This window comes from Python bivittatus, unplaced genomic scaffold (assembly GCF_059951505.1).
Source record: "Python bivittatus isolate LINGU-HERP-01145 unplaced genomic scaffold, Pbiv_v1 ctg000840_np1212, whole genome shotgun sequence".
NCBI lineage: Eukaryota > Metazoa > Chordata > Lepidosauria > Squamata > Pythonidae > Python > Python bivittatus.
The window spans coordinates 49,060,862-49,084,425 of NW_028277113.1; the positions used below are offsets into that span (position 1 = coordinate 49,060,862).

A 23,564-nucleotide genomic window follows, 5' to 3' on the forward strand; every position below is an offset into this window, starting at 1 on the left:
TTTTCCTTGGGATGGTTTTAGTTGCTGCCTCCTGTACAATGTTACAGACCTCCGTCCATAGTTCTTCAGGCACTCTGTCTACCAAATCTAATCCTCTAAATCTATTCATCACCTTCACTGTGTACTCACAAGGAATATGATCTAAGTCATACCTGAGTGGTCTAGTGGTTTTCCCTACATTCTTCAATTTAAGCCTAAATTTTGCAGTAAGAAGCTCATGATCTGAGCCACAGTCAGCTCCTGGTCTTGTTTTTGCTGTCTGTATAGAGCTTCTTCATCTTTGGCTGCAAAGTATGTAATCAATCTGGTTTCAGTATTGACCATCTGGTGATGTCCGTGTGTAGAGTCATCTCTTGTGTTGTTGGAAAAGAGTGTTTGCTATGATTAGCTTGTTCTCTTGACAGAACTCTATTAGCCTTTGCTCTGCTTCATTTTGTACTCCAAGGCCAAACTTGCCTGTTATTCCGATTACTCCTTGACTTCCTACTTTAGCATTCCAATCCCCTATGATGAAAAGGACATCTTTTTTTGGTGCTAGTTCTAGAAGGTGTTGTAGGTCTTCATAGAACCAGTGAACTTCAGCTTCTTCGGCATCAGTGGTTGGGGCATAGACTTGGATTACTGTGATGTTGAATGGTTTGCCTTGGATACGCACTGAGATCATTCTGTCGTTTTTGAGGTTGTACCCCATTACTGCCTTTCCCACTCTCTTATTGACTATGAGTGCAACTCCATTTCTTCTAAGGGTTTCTTGGCCACAGTAGTAGATATAATGGTCACCTGAATTAAATTCACCCATTCCCGTCCATTTCAATTTGCTGATTCCCAAGATGTCGACGTTCAATCTTGTCATCTCATGTTTGACCACATCCAGCTTGCCTTGGTTCATAGATCTTACATTCCAGGTACCTATACAATATTGTTCTTTACAGCATCGGACCTTCTTTTCACTTCCAAATACATCCACAGCTGAACGTCCTTTTGGCTTTGGCCCAGCCGCTTCACTCTTTCTGGAGCTACTTGGAATTGCCCTTCGCTCTTCCCCAGTAGCATATTGGACACCTTTCGACCTGAGGGGCTCATCTTCCGGCGTCATATCTTTTAGCCTTTTAACATTGTCCATGGGGTTTTCTTGGCAAGGATACTGGAGTGGGTTGCCATTTCCTTCTCCAGTGGACCACATTTTGTTAGAACTCTCTGTCATGACCTGTCTGTCTTGGGTGGCCCTGCACGGTATAGCTCATGGCTTCACTGAGTTACGCAAGCCCCTTCGCCACGACAAGGCAGTGATCCATGAAGGGGGAAAGGGGTCTAGGTAATCCATTTTCTCCAGGGTCCTTTGCTGAATCCCAACCACTTTCTAAAAAAGGGAATATTGGGGACTGGATGAAATTTGTCCAGTTTCATAGGATCCAATGATGGTTTCTTGAGGAAGGGTTAGAGCCTGCAGAACCACCTAGTCTCTTAACAGTACATTCACCACCTCATGGATTCATCTGCAAGTCATCTTCCAGGAGACCTTGACCAACCAAGAGGGATATGGATCTAAAACACAAGGGGCCACACTTACAGCTTCAAAGAACCTGTCCACTTCCTTTTAATTAGTTATATATTATTAGTAGGTTTTATAGGGTCTAGTTTATGTGTTTTTTTTATTAGAAAGTGATTATCTGTATTTCACTGTTCCCTTAGAGTTACAGCTGCTTGGGTTTTAATGTGTCTTCTTTGTATTTTTTATATATCCAAATTCAGTAGATGATGATGATGATGATGATGATGATGATGATGATGCAAACAATCATATCCCAATCATCATCTGCAAGGTTTTAGTCTTCACTAGCTTCTAGCAGAGAGAGTTATCGAGTGGGCCAGCCTAAATTCTAGAGAACAGCTGCTCTAAAGCATAATGCCATGGTTGAAAAATGCTTATTAAGTTATTAACTATCTGATAAATGCAGCATAAGTAATGAATAGGAAAATAAACAGATAAAGTAGTCACATTCCAGCATTGACAAAGTAGGCTCTAAATAACAGCAGGAAGCATTATTTATGTTAGATTTATATGTATAAATTAAAAACATGTACATTTTTAAACATTATTCTATGTCTTTATATTCTTACTGACAGAGATAATGTAGCTGAGAATTAACATCTGTGTTCCACTATGAAGTAAGCCAGTTCTTCTCTTCTGCAAAAAAATAACAAAAGCAAAACAAAAACTACAGAGGTTTGATAAAGCAGATTAACTTCTCAAACCCTGGTGCCTTCCATATATTTGACAGCTCCCATGAGCACTAGTGAGCCTAGCCAATGTCACCAATGATGCTCTGCCAGAACCTAGGAAAATAATATTGAATAATGTTTGTGGGCTACAGGTCGCATCAGTTGCTTCATTAGGTCTCTGGGAATTGCCGTTGTCGGTTCATATGTGAAAACTGTGTACATGTACACATAGACTTAGTTTATTCACACCTTAATTATTAAGGTATGCTACTGCTTAATGCCTATTAAATATTCTTGAGTGATTAGGGAAGCAGCTCAAGAGGTGGATGGTAAACTTCAGCTCTTCAAAGAGAATCGGAGGAGAAAAAAAGAAAGGAAAGGGAAAAAGCGCCAGAAGAAAGGAGACGAATGCAGCCTTCCTGGACTCACTTGCTTTACTCATGACAACAATCACTGGCAGACTGCACCATTCTGGAACTGTGAGAACCACTTCCAGTAGATGCATGCTCATGGGAATAAGAATTGATGTGAGCTCTTAGGGAGTTGGAGGGCATATTTGTTCTGGATCTCATATGGAGAGGAGAGGAAAAGACAATGAGCTCATTAAAAATGGGTATGTTAATTCAAACTAGAATTATATTTAGAGCTGAACTGATTAGATTTAATTTACAGATATGTAGTGCAGTTTTTCTGAGTGAAAACAGTTTCAAAATGAATGGACCTGAGCCAGAGATCTTGTGTGTTCCGGCTGTCCCAGTAGGAGTATAAAGATTTGCCTGATTAAATAGCTGGTGGTGGGTGGAAGGGACAGCAACATATGTGATAGTGGTGGGAAACCTTGCCGTGCCCATTATCTATCAGTGGTGTATCTGGTTGAGGTCTCGTAGGCAACCAAGGCCAATCCATTGCCCTGTTGACTGTCTAGGCTCTGCTTTGAAGAACACCAAGGAGGCAAAGTTCTCCTGGTAGCTAATTCCATTTCCAAACTGCTGTTATCATCAAGAGTTTTTTTCCACCCCTAACATTACAAGATGGGTTGCAGAAATGTTTTTGTGCACTTGTAAGAGCTATATGTGTACTTTCTACAAGCATTGTCCAGTAATATGTAACATTATTGCATGGAGCTTGTGATATCTTTATGGAGCTATCAATGGATTGCCCTTGCTCAATTGAAGTGAATACATATATGCTTAAATTTATTTTTCCCCCCATAACAGTGGGATCATTCTGTGCTTGTACAAGCTCCAACAACAACACTTACTGGTGTTTGCGAACAGTAAATGAAACACACAACTTCCTCTTCTGTGAATTTGCTACAGGATTTTTGGAGTATTTTGATATGAATACTGACCCCTATCAGGTAAATGTATGTTAAAAATGATTCAGTTATGAGATACTACCTGCAAGTTAGTTAAGCCACTATTAATACACTCCATTTATATCCCATTTTATGTCTTAATGAAACTCAAAATAATGTAAGCTTGTTTCCCCAGACAGTTTCATGTCCAGGTTCTGATCCAAGCATACAGATATGCATACACTGCAGCTCTCTTACTACATGATGCAGGTAGCACTGAGCAAACACTAGATTCCGGCATATGTGCTCCAAAGGGAATAGTATAACTGCAAAGGAATATGTGATAAGTAGTTGTAACTTGATGAAAGTCCATGTAGGTAGGCATAATCATTTGAAGTTCACACCTTTTGCAGGTGCAGGCATTCATTTTTCTTTTTTATGCCCAGCTAACAAATTCAGTTCACACGGTAGAAAGAGGCATTTTGAACCAGCTACATCTTCAGCTAATGGAGCTACGAAGTTGTCAAGGTTATAAGCAGTGCAATCCGAGACCTAAGGGACCTGACACAGGTAACAACCCATGGCTTAAAAATTAGAACATTGTTTTCTTTCTTAATTATTACAAGGAATAGCTACGTTCTCTGTGAAACTTCTTGCTGGGTAACAGTTACAAGCATGATCAAAATATGGTGCTTGACAAGTACTTCAAAGCTCAAGAAAATAATGCGTTTCACTGAACATATGAATAATACATGACAACAGAATAATCATGTGAGAAAAACAAGCAATTTCCTTATTTACCCATATTATAGGTTTGTTCTACATACTTATAATAGACCAGCATTTTTTCCAATGTAAGCAGTAAAAGATAGGATAGATGAAGAAATCATCTCTACCCTATACGATAGTTTCCCATTATAAATAAATCAGTCTAGTATTTTTTCCCAAAATCCATTGGGAAATTGAGATAAGAGTATGTGGCCTCCATACAGGCCATTTATTTTTATTTTAGAAATAAACTACTCTTAGTTAGATTATGAGACCTTAATATGTCTTTATTAATGTTCATTAAATGTTTAATGTTGCATGTCCTCTGTATTGTCATTTAAAATATTCATGTTAGTTGGTTTTACAGTTCCCTAGTGACCAGGCAATCCACTGAAGTTGGACAAAGCCTGAAACTTGCCTCCTTTTACACACTTTAGAGCAGTGTTTCTCAACCTCAGCAACTTTAAGATGTGTGGACTTCAACTCCCAGAATTCCCCAGTCAGTTGGCTGGGGAATACTGCTAGTTGAAGTCTACACATCTTAAGATTGCTGAGTTGAGAAACACTGTCTTAGAGCAATAGCAACCTGACCTGTCAATAGGAGAAAGGAATTTGTATTGGCATCAGGTTTGCACAGCATAATCGAGTCCTATTAAAGAAGTGCACAGCTGAATCAGCTCCTCACTTCCTCCCAGAAAAGGGGCATGATGTCCATCTTTTATCATCTGAAACACAATTAGAAATTATGGGTTTGTTCCTTGGAGATTTATCTCTCAAATTTTTTACATTTTTGTTTCTTTTACCAATAAACATTTCCCTTTTCTTATAATTTAATCATCTTTTTGTCCTATTTTAGTTATTTTAGAACACACCTTACCCAGGTATCTTTGTTGGACTGCTTCTTTACTTAATTATAACCCCATAAAAATTATTTTTAGGAATTAGATGCTGTGCATGGAAAGCTACATTGTGAATGATTTTACCAAATCTAAACACTAACAAAAGTTACTCTTGTATTTTCCTATATCAGGAAATAAAGATGGAGGAAGCTATGATCCACACAGGTATCCACACTTTATTATTCTCCTCAGCAGCTTCTTTCCAAATAATTGCATGACCTGGTCCATTTCAACTAATGCCTCTACTCTGCCTGCTGCACATCGCATAGCTTTTGCTGCATGCAAGCGCTGATGCTGTTCATCAAGCCATTGGTGTTCACATTTTCACATTACATTTAATCTATTTACATTGAGACTTCATTTTATATTATTCCACCTTAGGAAATTCACTCTCATCCTCATACTGAGGTAGAGGGAAGGGAGAGAAGGTATAGTGCAGGAAGGATGGCTCAGCCATTTACTCACCAACCCACACCCACCTGTCTTTCCATCCTGAACATCTACATATCACTCTATGTGGGCATCAGGCATCTCCATGTGTTTAGGGAACCTGGAATGAGGAATGTATTCATGTACTGTTGTATGTAGGTCATGATGCCCTACAGGGGCTGCTTAAATATGTGTACCTTTGCACGCCGAAACCAAATAAATTGAGCTTAAGTGGTAGATTTTATATACTTGAGTTTTAATGTAAGCCATTGGATAATTGTTTTTTGCTCCCATAGAACTTGGTATTTTGTAAAACTGATTAAATGAATACCAGCTTGCAAAGTGTGAACCTGGAACTTAAGACACTTATGCACATGTCCAAAATAAAATGTAAAAAATGTTCGGTATTTCTGCACCAGTAAAACTTACAAATAGTATGTGGTCTGTCTGTTATAACACTGTTGAAGTTAAGCCAATGTGGACTGGATCAGCACCTAGATGGGAATTCTATGACATTATACTTATTAAATGAATTTTCAAAAAAGATTAACTCTTACAATTATTGGATTGTTTTGCAGAACTTCAGTAGGAGGTTGGGCTTCGTTACATATTTAGAGTCAAATTGAAAAACTGAAGAATTTTTACATTGTGCACTCTTTGAGTTTACAACAGTTTCCTTCTGCTTAGTTTCTCATTGACAGGATTGTTATTCAGTCCAAAAAGTGTAGACATGGATGAAAAGATCTAATTCTAAGATCAAAGACCTGACCGATGAGAGTGCTTCAAAGTGGCTTCAAGTTGCCTGTCTCTCAGCACTTGGTGGCAACAATTACCAATTTTTACACACTTCAAATCAGTGGTTAATACTCTCAGTGACTACCCTCACAACACATATGATTGCTTCGCACTACGCCAGAGGTAGTTGTGGGCCAGCGTTAGCCCTAAAGTTGCGTGCAGATCAAACTAAGACGCAGTTGCAATCAATAAGCAACTGATTATTCGCCAATGTGTCCATTATCAAAGTAAAATGCAAGCCACATTCTCATTTTGCTCTAGTTGGCCAACTGGTCATGAGTGGGAGGGCAAATGATAGAAAAGGTGGAGCTGTCTTGCATTCCCTGATAGGACAGGAAAAATAGTTGAAAACAAAGGAATTAGCATTAATCCATTTAAATGTTGTAGAATTAGCACTGAAGATTAGCTGGGGATTGAGAGGGGCTGTTTCCCTTGTGAATTCAGCCTGTTTGCAACACAGAAACATATATTTTATTCTTTGTTGAAACTTAATAAAGTTCTTTTTCAGTAATATACCTCAAGAGTAGGCAAAAGAGTGTCTAAGGGTTTTTTTCCTTTTAATTAAAATAAATGAAGGGTTGGCATGCTTAAAAGAAAAAAGAAACAAGGCTTTTGTGCCCTCTCCTGCCCAGTTACCTCTTTCCCTTTCTGTATGGCTTGTTCCCCCTTGTCTTTCCTTCCTTTTCCAAGTGCAGTTACACCTTCCTGTCACCCCCATCTCCATCCTGGTATTTTTTTTTCTTTTTTGATGTTTCTTTTGAAGAAGGGAGGAGAGTATATGCTCATCTGCATGAGAGAGGCATTTGTGAGAAAATGGTTGGTATGTGCAAATGGGTATCATTTAATTTTGCAAATGGTGTACCTTTTTTTACAAGCAATTACAGTGGTACCTCGGGTCACGAACGCTTCTGTTCACGACCAATTCGGGTCACGAACAGCACCGTTCGCAAAATTTTGCTTCCGTCCGCAAACTCCACATCGGGTGACGAACAGGATCCGCGGCCATTTTCCCTGCCGTGACACGTGGTCGTGGCTTCCTGTAGGGAGGGGGACTCTCCATCCAAGCAATAACCGCCTCCCCACCCGCCTTCCTGTCCTCCACACCAGAAGTCGCGTCGAGCAAGGTTAGCGTTCTCTCTCTTCGTACTGTATTTTGTTTCATATTTTTGCGGTTTAAAAAAAAAAAACATATGGTTCAGAACGGATTAACTGTAATCACATTGAACCTTATGGGAAAATTTGATTCGGGACGCGACCAAAATCGGGTCGCGACCAAATTCGGAGGGGTCAGAACAGATTAACCGTATTTACATTGAACCTTATGGGAAAATTTGATTCAGGTCGTGACCAATTTGGGTCGCGACCAGAGTCGCAGAACGAATTAAGTTCGTGACCCGAGGTACCATGTAATTGTAATCAATTAATATACATTTATTTTTTGTTCTTTTTTGGAGCATGCCCTCTAGAAGCTATATGTACAGGCATACCTGTAAGCACACACATATACAAGTGCATCACAGACACAAACTGGGAGGGTGGTAAATTTTTCCAGTTTCAGCTGGAATTGGCAAGCCACGTTTGGCAAGGAGAGAAAGTTTGGCATTGCAAGGATTTTTTTCCTGTGTTTATAATTCATTCTTTTGAGAAAACAGTTGTCTTAAGTTCAGGGGGATCTGCCTTTCACGAAAATATGATAGAGTTTTTAAAATAACTCTCTCTCCTGGGGCATTCTGAGTTTTGTAACATATTCTATGTTGTCTTCCTCACCTCTTGTGCTTCTCTTATCAAAGTTCTGTACAGGTAGTCCTCGGGTTGTGACCATTCGCTCAGCAATCATTCAAAGCTACAATGGCACTGAATGAGGGGGATTTATAACAGGTCCTTGGAGTTCTGGCTGTCGCAGCATTCCCACGATCATGTAATCGTGATTTCCAAAGTTCCCTACTGGTTTCCCACAAGCAAAGTCAATCAGGATGCCGTCAGGAAGTCAAAAGTTGCGATCACATGAGGTCCTTGCTTAACAACCCACATGGTCCTTGTTTAACGATGGCAACAGGGTCTGCCGGAATTGCCATCACTAAGAGATTACAGTTACATGAAGTTGCACTTTACGACCATGTCACTTAGTGATGAAGTTCCCAGTCTCAGTTGCCGTCATAACCTGAGAACTACCTGTATTCAGAAAGACCCCACAATGCTGCTACACCGAACTACCCTGAGTAACCTAATACTCTCTAGAGTAATCTTCCTCAAACTGGCACTCCCTAGATATGTTGCAATGGCACTTCCATTATGTCTCTATCGTACAACCATGGAACCCTCTGGCTTAGAGTTCTGGAATTCTTGATCCATCCAGAAGATACTAGGTTTGGAAACATTGTTCTAATATGGCTGAAATTTCCCATATTGCCCTATACCATTTTGATTTTGGTTTTCACCTTCATTTTTTGTTTAATTCGTTTTTTTAATGTTTGAATTCTTTCTGATGTTTTCCCTAGTACCAGGTTCTTTTCTGTATTAATTCCTAATGGGCCTCTTCTGAGTTGCACCCTCCCTCTTTCGGTGAAAATTTGCTATGTAATTGGCATCATTAATACCAAAGCCATTTGGAACAATCTCACACTGCTGATTGACTAATTATAGTAGGGCAGCTTTTTTTTTTTTATGCACACAAAACCTCCCTCTGCCTTTCTATCCAAAATTTAATTGGAACTTTTCTTCTCTATATTCCTTAAGAATATAAAACCTAAGTTCATGATTTAGCTGAGTACTTTTGTCACTAGTCATAGAAAGTACAGACAGGTTTTCAATGTAACACCCTGTTCTGTTGCTCCTCCTTAGACGTTGCCTACAGTGGCATACATTCAGTGACAAAGATTAAGATTACCCATCACCCTAAAAATTACTAGTTACAAATTGGTTCTATAATAAAGTTGTTGCATGCTGTTGACTGTCATTTTAATTCCACTCCATTTCTGCTTCTCTTTCCAACTCCCCAAATATTTGGTTGTGGCCACTGAGCACGCTCCGTCTTCATTGGATAAGATCTTTTGCTTCCTTTTTGATAGGAAAAGAATTTGTCCACAGGTTTTGGGATTCTCCAAGCATGCTAATGCCTCCCTTTGTTCCTTGGTGACTCCACTGTTTCTGTATAGTCAGTGTAATTCAGCATCCATGTTTGCATTTAGTGTCTATAATAAATCCTCATCAGCCTCTAGTTCAGTGTTGCCATTTCCATGAGCTTCCCAATGAGTCTAGTTCTTGGTAATGTTGCTATTGCCTATAGGGATATTTATACATTAAATGCCATTGTTTTTCCATTTGTTGTTACGTTTTAAAAGAATATATAAATCATTCTTTAAACTTACAAATCTACCCTTCCCCTCTCCCAATTACTGGCTTCTTTTTTAAAGATGAAAAATTATGGAAAACCGAGGTAACTGGGCAACATGGGTAGGTCATGAAGAGTCTTATTGCAGCCACAGAAGTATTTCTTTTTATAATAATAGTTATTACACAGAGATAAAACAAGGTTACAACTCTTGAAATCAGTTGTTATCCCTTGGGTAAGAACTTCTTTTCTGAAATGTTTGAATGTGTGCCTTTTTAAATGTTTGGTGGGAAAAAGCATAGGTTCTGTTTTGGGTGGGTTCATTTCACCCCAGTCTGTCTTAACCTATTCCCCTCCATATATATTGTTCTATAATTCCCATTATTGACAGTCAGCATCGCCCAATCCATTTGAAAGGTACCAGATTAGGGAATGCTATCATACGTCTTTTTCTGGAGCTGGGCATAGCTAGCTTTTCCAGTTTTGCGCAGAGAAGTTGGACAGAACCAAAGCAAAACCAGGTTAATAAAGCTGAGAAGTATTATGAAGATAAAGCAAGAAGCAGGTGAACTCTTTATTAGCTGCAATGTAAAGGTAAAACAATTTAAATGCTATAGAAGTTTGCAACAGCACTTATTCTTAAGTGATTCTTCTATAGCATTTGATTTTTTAAATGGTTCTACTTAAGCTAAAAAAGTTAACCTGATTCTTGCTTTGTCTTGATATATCCACATCTCCAGTGGAAAGAAAAATTCCCTAAGCCCTATACGGCTTGGTACCTAGGTATCTGCAGGACCACCCACTCCAGCCAGATTAAACTCATCTCAGAAGATCCTCCTGGGAGAAGCTGCTTGTGGTGCCCCAATTTGATGAGGTGAAGGGGGCTGAGGGGAGAAAGCATTACCACAATCATTCACCAATTTATTTATTTACTATGTAGTAACTATTGCTTTTTGTTATGGACCGTATTGTGCTTTGCTTTACTGGGTAAGTTTTACTATATCTGAGTATATTATTATAAGCCCTGTGCTTTACAGAGATTTGGAAACATCAAAATTTAGATGATATTCATCATCATCATCATCATCATCATCATCATTATTTCTTCAAAGGGAGAATTCTTTCTTAATTATTAGAAGTACTCTCCAATAGAAGGAGTTTCCTTAAGATCCCTTAGGATTTAATTAAAGTGTGGAGAAATGAGTGTATAATGATAGACCATTCATAAACATGCTTTGGCTACCTTGCAACTAAATAAATGCCAAGATCACTGTAACAGCAAGAAATCCATGCGAATGTTTCTGCAATGCTTTTCTTCATTGGAAGAATTTCTAAAGCAAATTCACTTTCATTACATTGAATGAGAGCTGCTGTGAACAAGTGCAAGAGAATGCTGTTGCCTGATATTAACAACACACATCTCACTTGAGCTCTTTGGGTAATAGTAAAGTATTGATTATAAATCCCAGCCTAAAATTAAAAGAGGTGGTCTTTTCTTTTCTCATTACAACCAGTGTGCTAAAATTCTGAAAAAAAGGTCTTAGCATGTAAGGATCTCCATATATTTCACTATTCAACTGAGAAGATGGCAATTATTAAATAGGGTTGTTCAAACATTAGATACAGAGATTAAATTCAAATGACTGGTTTCTTAATTGGATCTGTGAATCATTTTGAATCAGTGATCAAACTAGATACTCTTGAATCAATTTGGAAAATCAGATTGGAGCACCAAATGGAACTGATTTGACTTTCCAAATTAAATTATGATTTGAATCAAAGGCAATGATTTGAATCAGATCTGAGCCAAGCTACACATGCCTAATATCAAATGTTACAGGCTGCTTTCTTTTTTCTTTTTGACAGAGGACACTTATGGCATGGATGGGAAGGCTAAGCTCCCAAATTTCACAGAAAGCATCAACTGGCAAGGACTGGAAGATTTGTACAGTGTGAATGAAAGTTTATATGAAGCCAGAAACAACTACAGAGTTAGTCCTGATGACTGGAGAAATTACTTGAAGGATGTAGATAGAATCTTTGCACTGCTGAACAGTTACTCTAAGCAAAATCAAAGAGCAAAGGCTCACACTGCTAATGCCAGGGGGAACTTGGATGAATCATCCACATCATTTTCCTTGCAGGGAATGAGCTCTGCTGAAACAGATGAAGGTTCGAGTGGGCTGACAACCCAAGAGGCTCAACCTATCATCCCAACAGATTTTGGAGACCTGACCTTGAGCACAGCAGTGTCAAGCGAGGAGGACAGACTTCAATTAAGCAATGATATTCCTCCAAAAAGGAGTACAAATCCACAGCAATGGAATAGTCAGCAAGCCAAAACATGGCTGAAGTTTGAAGAGCCAGTTAATTTGGAAATGGATTTTAGTGGGAACGATTTGACAGAGCTGGAGTCCAGACACAGCTTCATCTTGCAACCAGTTAATATTATTCAGAAAGCCTCTGTCGCAGACAAAGATTTTACACAGGGTATTTTTGAAGAGCAAGTCTACCTTCCCATGAAATCTGCTGCAAAAATAATCAGTTGGGCTTTAAATACATTTGTTCTGCAACATAAAACTGAAATGTTCTTGAGAAAAAGGGAAGGTTTTCAGAAATCTTCACAGCTTCTAAATGAAGAAGGCAGTGCTTCAAATCCACTCCCCTCAAATTAGATTGTGTAAGCAAGTCAGATGTTATTTAGCTGACAAATGAAATGACAATTTTGTAGCAAAATTCCAGTAGTGTATATTTTATATGCACATATACACATTCTTGTCAATGTGGATGCAGCTACAATTCCAGTATTAAAAAAGCACCATTATGACACTTTTTTAGTCAGAGCCCTATTTTTTAGAGTAGTATAAATGCACCTTCAAAGGAAATGAGTTCCTTATTTTTCTGTTCTCATGACAAATATTCTTATCCCATGTTCGAGTAATTTTTATTAATTTGAACCACTAAAATTTCATACTGTCAAAGTAAACTTACATGCCCTTTTGTAATTTGTGCGCCATACTCTTTATTAATCTGACACTTCTACATGTTCTTAGTTTTGCTAATACGATGTAATTTGCAAAACAATAAAAGAAGTTGCTAGAGAATATAATATGTAGCATGGATTGTAAAAAGCAATTATCGGTATATTGAGCAGATAATCATGCTTGATTTAAAACCTTTATGTTCAAATTGATTCGTGGTATTTTTTTTCTTAGATGTAACAAATAGAAGACTTAACAGAAAGAGTTAAACTGAGTTAATTTTCTGACAGATGGAGCTAAAAAGTAATTAAGATTTTTATTTTTTTCAGGAAAGGAAGTTTGATTTCCATTTTGCAAAAAGTCTTAATGTATTCATAGCTGTTCTAGTCATTTTAGAATAAAATCCAGTCCAAAGAAAAGTTCTGTATACAAATATGCTTTATATTGTATTGTATCCTGGCACACTTGTAGAAGTGCAACCTCCCCGTTTTTTAAACACAACATAATGTGAAATTGCACAATCATATGCAATCATACATTGTAGCTGTACCTCTTAAACAGCAAGCTCCTGTACACAGAGAGTAATGCTATGTGCAAACGCACTTCTTCACTCTTCTCCAGAGTCGAGGAAAGGAATACTTCTGATAGAAGTATCAGTGAAGCTTGCATATGTTGGTTAATTGAAGTGCTTTAGAATATAACATCTGAGCAGGAAAAATAGGTACAGTCATCTGGAATTGTGTGATGGTGTGTAAATTATTTCAGAAGATTGTTCCTAAAATGTGGGTTTTTTGGGAGGGGGGAACCTAAAAAAAACAAAAAAAACAAAAACCATCAAAATAAAGATTAGTTCTTAGCTACAAGATCTGCAGAAAGTAACTATTTTAGAAATAATTTATAGAAACAAGGTTGATATAGAACTGGTTTCAATCATGAAGTAGCAGATAAGCAGTCAAATGTTCCATGGTGTTAACAGATTTTTAAATACATGCAAACGTACCCATCACACTGTTCCCTTTTATGGTAAGCAACAGCATACAAAGCTCAGAAAGGGAGAACTAGTACGCCAATGAAATTAAAGTCGTAAGATAAAGATAGCCAAATATAGTTTATAGCAATATCATTCACTATGCCCACACTTTTCCAATAAATCCATATGCTGTATCACATACTTACCGTATTTTTCCGACAATAAGACGCCCCCATGTACAAGACGACCCCCACTTTTCCAGCCCAGAATTAAAAAATATTTTAAAGATAGTGCAGAACACATTTTTATTTAGTAATTAGTTAACATTTACCTGATACACTCGGTGGGAGGAGGTCCAAACCGTCTCTCTGCAGCTCTATTTCCAGGCTCTTTTGCTTAACTGATTACATTCAAGCACGAGTGAAACTGCAGATAGCTTGTCTCTGCAAACAGCCTTCCTCTAATTGGTTTGTTCAGCATCAGCTGACGTCAGTTACATCAGGCTCGTGATTGGAGGAAGTCTGTTTGGGAGACAAGCTATTTCACTCGTGATTGGAGGCTAGCAATAGGAAGAAGCCTCTCTGCAGAAACAAAGTTTGGCAGTTTTGCAACCGCGATTCTCGGCTGACTTCCTTGAATAAGACGCCCTTCAGTTTTTAGGGTAAGGATTTTAGAAAAAAGTATCGTCTTATAGTCAGAAAAATATGGTATTTTTGGTTCTTAAATTTCTCACCTTCTCTTTTTGAGGATCTCATCAATTCCATCCAATCATGGTCCCAGCCTTCCCTTTCCTTTCAACCCATTCACTCTTCCTTCAGATATCTGTTTTGCAATTTAATTCCCATCCATTCTCCCTATATGGCCAAACTCTTCAATGTTCTTTCAAGATTGCTTACTCACTTTTGCATTCAATCCACATTCAGGATTCATTCACTTTTGACTTTATCTTTCTTTTACCTCATACACTTTTGAAGTACTCCGTTCCCAGTTTCAACTTACCGATATGTTTTTCCTGGCTTTTCTCAATTCCAAATGACAAAGTGGGCACAAGCACATTCTCATATACAGCCATTTTTGCTTCTTTTGACATTCATTCCACATAACATGTAACCAGCATCTGCACATCTTAAAATAGTTCCATTCATTTTACCATCTTTAGTAAACATTTTACCAAGGTACACAAATTAATGTATTTGCTCTACTTTTTTGCCATTTATATATAAGTTTGCAATTGTTTACTCCATTTTGTCAAACACAATTGTCTTGATATTTATGTATTAATTTTCAGTTCTATGCTCCTTGTTACATCATAGTTTATATAACATTTAGCTATTGTTTGAAGGTATTTCAGTAATTTTCATGAAAAGCTTTTGGTGAGTTCTGTAAACATAGGTGTTTATCATTTACATATCTCAAACTGAATGGCAGAACAAATTTATTTAAGGATGTGAATGATGCTATTTTTATATAGATTTTCATTATTAGACTACGAACTGTTCATGTAAGAATATTCTGCAATACTTTTATAGAACAATTCTGGCTTCAGGAAAGTCTAGAAGCAATAATTCTTCAAATAAAGAGTTACTTTACCTCCTTCATAGAAATCAGACAAGTCAAATTTTCATAAAGTGGGTATTAAATTATCTGAATTCAACATGATAACCTATAGTCTAATAAGAAATGTTTTACTATGTAATATTTTGCAGTTACTTGACTTAAAATAACTAAGTTCAGATGCAAGTTGTGGGCATGAACACTTGGGAGCAATAGTTGCATAGCAGTATAGCAAATAACCTGGAAACTCACTGAATAATTTTTAAGTATAAATGACATCTTCCTAGTTACTGGAAATCCTACTTCCTCACAGCAGCTGGGTGGCATTTCTTTTGTTAGTTTTCAAGTTATGTTTTTTTTAACCCTTCTAACTGAATTTGGTAGATAAAATATTAACAGGTATAAGCTGAAAGGAGCTTGTATCCATTAGATCCAGAGTGACAAGAATCACTCTGGTTTCCACTTTGTCCACAGGAAAACAGAGACCATTTCCATCCTATGTCCCTTAGGATGCCCTCCCAAGAATTATAGGTTTTCAGCCTTACTGGGCAATTCTTTGCATATCTATTACATTTAATGAGCCTTTCTTCCAGGGTGTTGCTCAAAACTACTGCTAATTAAAAGAGATGGCTTCACTGAATTCTGCATCAGATTGCCTGGGCTCATGCTTAAATCCGATGATGATGATGATGATGATGATGATGATGAAGAAGAAGAAGAAGAAGAAGAAGAAGAAGAAGAAGAAGAAGAAGAAGAAGAAGAAGAAGAAGAAGAAGAAGAAGAAGAAGAAGAAGAAGAACTTGCCCAACTCCTGATGCTTCTGGGCAGTTATATAGAAAGTAATCTACTCTGGGCCAATCTTAGCACGTTGAAGACCTTGCTATTCCTTAATTAATGCAAACTCAAGGTGCATGAATTCATGAAATCAGTTTGGAAAAGTATATTACCCATATAAGGAACATAAAAACACAGTTCACAGTTTCTGTACAATCCTAGTTCTAGAAAAACTATTACCAGTACAATTGCAACAAACACAATAGTTTTTATTTGTAATTCTGGTCCGTGACTGTAATAAAGATGAAGTTTGTAAGTAAGGGCACATGAAATAAGCAACCTGAAACTCTTCAAGAGTTTGTTGCTGTTAAATAGTAAAGTAAAATCACACTCCACTCAGCAGGCATAAATTACTGTTCATAAATGTCCATTGGATGTCACTACAACACCACATCATAGCTTGCAATGGTAATGATAAATATTTGTGCAGAGTTGGGACACTTAAACTATAATACTGCTTTGTTAACTAATATATTTAAAAGCAGGTGAATTGATTTGGAGTTAAGGTAATTTAAAATGAAAACAAGTGCCCTCATTAAAACTGACATTAAATTTCGTATTATGTAATGTTACACATCATGAATAAATATAACTGCTAGATTAAACACAGGCAATCTGACCCACACATAATGATAATTGGCTGACTAGGAAAAACAGATGTAATTGAGCTGAGCAGTAACTATACAGTGAATGAGACAGTAGCATCCACTTTCACTACATTAATCTCTGCAGCAAAATTATTCTGGATCAAAGCTGCTGCTGCTTCTCCTTCCCCGTTCCCCAAAAGGACACTGTAAGATTGGAATAGTACAACAAGACGTAACATAAAACACCACAAAGTTAAGAAGTCATCTTTATTTCAAAATGTCAAGTACTGAACGTTCACTTGCAAACAGCTATTTACACGTATTGTCCATAAAGTTTTATACAAGCTTGCACATAGTTTGAAAACTGGTCTTTGTTCCACTGAGAGAGAAATATTAGTTCAAATCTTCACTAAAAAAAAAAAAAAAGGAACATTCCACAAATCAATCAAATCCCCATTTTTGTTATTATAGACGCAATACACAGTTTCCTGACTGACATTCTTAAAAACATTTATCAAAACTAACATTTTAACTAGTCTGCCCCTTGATTAACAGTATTTTTCCCTCTTTCAGGTACATTATGTTAAAACAAAACACAATACAACATACTGCTGTTTTCCTGAAATCAATGGGAAAAAAAATACAGCTTTGTCTATATATTAATGGGGGAGTATGTGAAGTATAAAAAAGTAATAATGATTCGAAATTGCATATTTCTAAGAATATTAAGTTCAACCCTGGATTTTTTTTCTTACAATAGAAGTACCATATTTTTTTAGATTCTTCGGCATACAGTGTTTTTATAAACTACACATGGTTTTAGCTAACAATTCTGTTCTGAAAGTGTATTTTTAAAGTTCAAAAATCAAAGGGCACAAATCTGTTGTCTTTGCCACCACAGTTCAATATTAACTCAAGCATATGACTGAGGGGGGGCAGTAATTTAGGAGCAATATCAAGGGCCCTATGTGTGCACATTTTGTGTTCATTCAACAGGTGCCATAGTCGGAAACACTGGTTAAAACACTTGCTGAGCATAGCCTTCCCTACTATGCTGCTCCCCAGCTGCACCAAATTTTGACTCCTAGACTTCCAATCCAATACAGCTGAAATGCAAGCTATTAGCAAGCCTGGCAGGATACCAGAGCACCATGTCTTTAACTATCACTATCCTCTGCCAGAGAGTTATTTTTCCAGATTCAAGACTTAAAGATTTCCAGTTAGCTAATGACAGCCAATTCTTTTAGTTAAAATATCTAAACACACTAGTTCAAAGTTTGTGCTGCTTCAGGAAAAATTGTGGAGCAAGAGTATATTGCAAACTTACCATTAAGCTGACGGTCCTGCAAGGTAAACACCTGAGCAGCTATTTGAAGTATTTCTCAGGCTAAAGAGAGAATTCTTTTATCACATTAGCACCAGTTGATCAGTTCAAAGCTAGAGGACCAATGTACGTTTTCTGGTACACTAACAACGCTTAAAAACACACACACAAACTCTGAGACAGCCGCCTGATGCCAGTCTAGGGCATTCTCCATTTTATGACTACAATACAGGGGAAAAAAACAGTACAAATGTGTAAATGACATAATGAACTGATACATATACATTCAGAAGCCCCATTCAGAAGCTTGGCAGAATACATAGTGAGCTCAAAACTAGGCCCACTTCTGTATCTCCACAAATACAGAACGCAGGTCTGAAAGGGAGCTATACTCACATTTGCTGTAACAGGGCTAAAGCTGTCAGTGCAAGTTAAGACCTGACCTTACTAAGGTACCTTTGGAGAGCTGTACTTCTGTTTAAGCAAACAGGAGCGCTGGTCCCCTTCAGGACCTCTTGCCCGTATGCATGGAGGGCAGAGTCAGAATGCCCAGAGGGTTCTGCTCTCTCCCATTTTGAGTTCTCTCTGCCTTCCGGTGAGGCTTGCACTAGGTGACACTCTTGATGCACTATGATTAACCAACGAATTGGATAAACTTTCTACTTCCAAATTTCAAGTATGCAATCAATACTGAAAGAATAATGACACTTTTGAGGCAATGGTAGGCTTGCATAAATAATCTTAGTACTATATTCATAAACAAATACTTATATTAATATTGATGGCCATCTACATCCATGTACATTATATACACTATGAAAAGATTTAACACTTATTCTAGGATGGGCCAGAGAGACAACAAAATCCTTCAGTTATAACTGAAGTATTACATTGGTGCATGTTCTCTAGTTTTCTTCCACAGCTTAAAAAACGAATCCCAAAGTCAGGAAACAAAGAGCGTGGCTAAACCTCCTATTGCTGCTTACAGCTACTGCAGTGACATTGCTTAAACTGAATTTACACAGACATACACAGCACTTGGAAGATGTATGCCTGAGAAGAGAGCAACTGTTGTTCAACTAATAAACACTATGCAAGTTCAATACAGGGCATCAATTTTCCTCAGAATGCAACACTGTTACGCGTAGGCCCAGAGCAGCTAGGCTGATGCTTTCAAAACCTTATGACGTGACTTCCCTGCTCCTCAAACCTATTCCTCCATCAACTACTCCCTAACCTAATTTTTCTTCAGGATATATCCATTAACATAAACCCTGTTTACAGTGTCCCATGTCTTAGCAACTGAACTTTGACTGCATACTCATTGCCTTTTAGGAACTATTCCACTTCTTTTTATTCCCCACTAAAAAGCATTTTCTCTCCCCACTCTAAAAGATTATTTGAGGGGTGCAGAAGGGCTTGAGGCCTGACCATATTCTCATTTCAACTTTTTGACAGCTACATCTCAGAAGCCCCTTTTGAATTTGCCCTGAATATCAAAAGGATCCTGCCTAGGGAACTGCTCCTCAATGTGTGATTTAAGACAGTGTTCCTCAACCTCGGCCACTTGAAGATGTGTGGACTTCAACTCCCAGAATTCCCCAGCCAGCCATGCTGGCTGGGGAATTCTGGAAGTTGAAGTCCACACATCTTCAAGTGGCCGAGGCTGAGGCTGAGGAATACTGACTTAAGAGATCCCTCTGCTTGGATGGAGTCACTATAGTCTCAGAATGAGACGACAGAATACTGCAGCAAAGAACACCCTTTAGATTCAAAAATAGCCCAGTGCAATTGGTATGGATGAGACATAGCACTTCCAAAAGAGATCTGAACAAGGCTTTTGTGACCTTATCAGGAATAGAGACCTGAGTGTTGCCTATGAATTACACCCTTTTAAAGTGTATTAGCATATCTGTGCAATGGAAAGCTAACCTGTACTTTTGATTTCAGCAATACGTAACCCTCAGCACATGATTTTTCCCTTAAAGGTTTTTTAAAAAATTAAATAAGACTGGCAAGTGCAAAAAGCAATCATGACTGTGGAATCCTTTTTTTTTTTTTTGCCATTTGTCTCTTCAGAACTACTCCTCCTTCAAGAAGGAAAAGATAACAGGGCTAACAATATGAAAAACAGCTGAAATGTATAATTTTGAATGGACAGATGGCAGGATGGGAAAACTATAAGCACCCTTGCAAACTGCAAGCACACCTTGCAAATGTTCCACTCTAGCCGGTAGCTCTTTTGCATTAAACATCCTTAGTGGCAGGATGAAAGAGCTGCACAGCTAAGTATTATACGTGCAGTTTCAATCTCAGGTTCTCCAGATATTGGCATCTATATACACACACCCTTTTTCCAGTAATGAAAAAGTGGAGATCAGATCAGGATGCCCAAGACAATTTCTATTGCTGACAAAGCTAAAGAAACGTAGTAGATTCCAAATGCTGCAATATAAGCAGGTCTATACAAGACTTTAATGTGAACTGGACTCTTAAGGCCTGTAATTCTCCCTCAAGAATCAGTAGGAACCTGAGAACAGATCACTTGGTAAAGCTGTCATTTGACTGCACTAGCACATGCTCAGATTGATAGTTAGTGCATGATGAGGTATGTGAGCAGCAATCTGGCCATGTGTCAGAACAAATAACCACTGTACCATACCAGCAGAGGATTAGATATTAGAGTCACCTCAGTTTACCACACATCAGGGTTAGTTTCTGTATGAACAGAAACAAAGTAAGCTTAAGCTTGGATTTGGTGAAATCAATAGGGTATCTGTGGCTGATTGTTCCTTATTGCAAAAATATGCAAACACCAACTAGTCATTATGCATAAGCTTGTTATGCTTTAACGTTATTACAAAACAGTACTGAAATCACTAATGATAGTTATAATTTTGCAACTAACATGAGAAATACACTATCATATTAAAATAAAACAAAGTATCAATAACTTATCCTGTTATTGATTAGTCTTGGATTATCTGTTCTATCGCTTAAAATATTTAACTGAACATTTTATTAATTCAAAGAGCCTCTTTTCCAAGTCAAGTGATTGAAAATTTTGATTTAAAAATACACAGAACCAAACAAATATCCAGTCCACGTTGCATAGCTAAGACAAGTTGTGCTTTGAAACAGAATTAAAAATAATTACTTGTTCTCCCCTAGTTCAAGAATCATGGATGCATTATCTTCACCAGTGGTATACATTTCTACCAGAACTGTTTTTCACAGAAGAGGATCTCTGACCTATTAGCATTTGCTTGGAACATGCAACTTGAATAGACATAGCCAAAGGACTTACACGCCTACTTTAACATTCCAGTTCCCCAAAAGAAGAAAGAGTTACCTAAGTTGTTTGGAGGTATCCAGCCCTCAGATATGCCATGGCTCTATGCATTAAGCTTTGTTGGTTTATTATCAGTGGCAGATCTCATTAGGAAAAAGAAGGCACAGGTGTTTCAAAAGGCCCCACACTTAATATGTACAAATAAATCAAAATCTGAAGTTACTGAAAGGGACCTTCTATTTCAGGAGTGACTTCTTGTGAAGACTTCTCAGCCGACGCATTTATTGTTTCTACCGTAAGGAAGCCAGGATAGGTTTGTGCTGTGTAATGTGTTCTTGTCAGGCTGGCACTGTCAGCATGGCCACCTTGAGAGCTAAAAGTGGGGCAGGATCTAGTCCTTGCATAGTTTTGTTGAGCTCCTTTGTTACCCACCACTTCGCTTACAGTGCTGACAGAAGCATCCGCCCGCATCTGCCTTTGTTGCTTCTTTTCTTTATACTTAATGGTGTACCAGGCAAGGAAAATGAATAGGAAGCCGACGCATTTGAGACCAGCTGCCAGACCAAAGTACACAAAACGAAATGACGTCACATCATATTCCCAACATGAGCCTTGCACACCACATTCCTGTTGCCACAGCATGCAGGTAGTGTCAATGACTGCACCAAAATAAATTGGGGTAGGAATGTATGCTGTAATAAATAGGAACAGTAAAATCAATCAACTCCTATATCAAAACAGTTACTGGGGAAAATTTTGAGACAGCACATAGCAAAGCCAATTCTACACTATTAATTTCTATTTTTAATTAGTTTTGGCTAGAACATGTATCACATTACATACAAACAGAATGGGACAGAATTCTCGTAAGGTGCTTATAAACTACTTGGCTTGGAAAGGATGAAGAGAATACTTAAATTTGAACTCTTTCCAACAGTACACTTTTATTTATTTAGAGTTATACCCAGTGGAGTGCCGGAGCCAGTTCATACTGGCTCGTGAGAGCCAATTGTTAAATTTTCAGGAATGTTGTGAACTGGTTGAGAGCAGAGCTGAGTCTAGTGCGCTGATCAGCTCTTTGACGGCTTGCTGTGCAGCATGGCAGCAGCAATGGAGCTGGCAAAGCCAGTTGATATATGTTTATCAGCACACCATTGGTTTACCCCCATATAAATCTAAATAAATATTACCTCATGGAGCTCAATTTGGTTTCCAACAATAAAATCACAATTAAAATGTTAAAATGTCAAACATTAAAATAACTTTAAAGTATTAAAATATTAATAACAATATACAATTCCAAAAATATTTTAAGTCAAATTTAATAGGGTTACTCAAGTTTCAGGGAATGCCAAGGTAAACTGGTTGGTCATTTTCTACAATCCAGAATAAATGGGAGCCCTACCTCAGATTACTGGAAGTTTATTCCAGCAACAGCTATTAAATAACCTCATTACTTAATAGCTGTGTTTGAACTCATAGTGAGGATTATTGCTAGTATTCCCACCAACCTTGTGCCTGACCCTGTCCCTTTTTACTTCTACCATAGCCACACAAGATTCATTTTTAGTTAACCACAGAGTTTGGTGTATGGAATTTGTTAAAAACAAATCAGGGTTAAGGTTAACAAAAGTGCCTTGGCTTCAGAACACATAAGAATTGTAAGAATTCATGGTTAACCTAAAATGAAAGTAACCATTTTTGGGGCTCTCCCCATGATTAAACTGGAGAAATACGGGAGGAGGAACGGCAATCCAGGCTTAAACCAGACAAGCAATAGTGGTTAATTGATACCACCCACCTCAGCCACTTTAGCAGTGCAGTGTTGTGTGTGTGTGTGTTTAAAGAAAATGAGAAGCAAAATAAGAGAAGCCTCCAATAAGTTTAAGATGCCTCTTTTAATTAAGCCCCCATAAGAAATGCCATATCATCTGCAGGAAAACTTTTTTTAAAAAGTGCTATTTTTAGCTGCAACCAGGTTGCCTGCCTTGACAATGCCTCTGCCAAATCACATGACATTTCAATACAGTCAATATAACCAATTAAGGCACTAGATCTGCCTCTGCCTCTGCACTTACCAAGAGTTCTTAATAAAACAAACTGCATGCCAAGGGCAAAAGGCCTCTCACCATCTTCCACAGACCTAAAAAAGATACACATATTTTAAAGCCTTGAACTGGGAAGATGGTAGGTATGACTGCTCAACTGTTACTTGCTATAACTCCTCTCCTTATCTGCATCCCAGGAGAGGGACCCAATGCCAGCCATCAACCACGGAGG

General features: G+C 37.9%; 2 protein-coding genes across 7 annotated transcripts in view; one reads left to right on the top strand and one right to left on the bottom strand.

Annotated features, from left to right (window-relative positions):
- Positions 1-16,046, top strand: part of SULF1 (sulfatase 1) — a 123,234-nt gene extending 107,188 nt beyond the window's left edge. For 2 of the 3 annotated variants that reach the window (XM_088130842.1, XM_088130843.1), the window contains 4 exons: positions 2,530-2,702; positions 3,441-3,583; positions 3,967-4,090; positions 11,609-16,046. In XM_088130842.1, coding sequence (XP_087986968.1) covers positions 2,530-2,702; positions 3,441-3,583; positions 3,967-4,090; positions 11,609-12,417 — 1,249 coding nt within the window. In that variant the 3' untranslated portion in view covers positions 12,418-16,046. Of the gene's footprint in view, positions 1-2,529; positions 2,703-3,440; positions 3,584-3,966; positions 4,091-5,318; positions 5,353-11,608 lie in introns of all 3 variants that reach the window. The other variant, XM_088130844.1, reaches the window with a different exon arrangement.
- The window catches only part of SLCO5A1 (solute carrier organic anion transporter family member 5A1), a 64,373-nt gene continuing 54,195 nt past the window's right edge, over positions 13,387-23,564 (bottom strand). For 2 of the 4 annotated variants that reach the window (XM_007427036.3, XM_088130845.1), the window contains 2 exons: positions 23,363-23,427; positions 16,052-21,976 (listed from right to left, as the gene is read on the bottom strand). In XM_007427036.3, coding sequence (XP_007427098.1) covers positions 21,504-21,976; positions 23,363-23,427 — 538 coding nt within the window. In that variant the 3' untranslated portion in view covers positions 16,052-21,503. Of the gene's footprint in view, positions 13,530-16,051; positions 21,977-23,362; positions 23,428-23,564 lie in introns of those variants that run through there. The other 2 variants (XM_025165934.2, XM_025165935.2) reach the window with 2 other exon arrangements.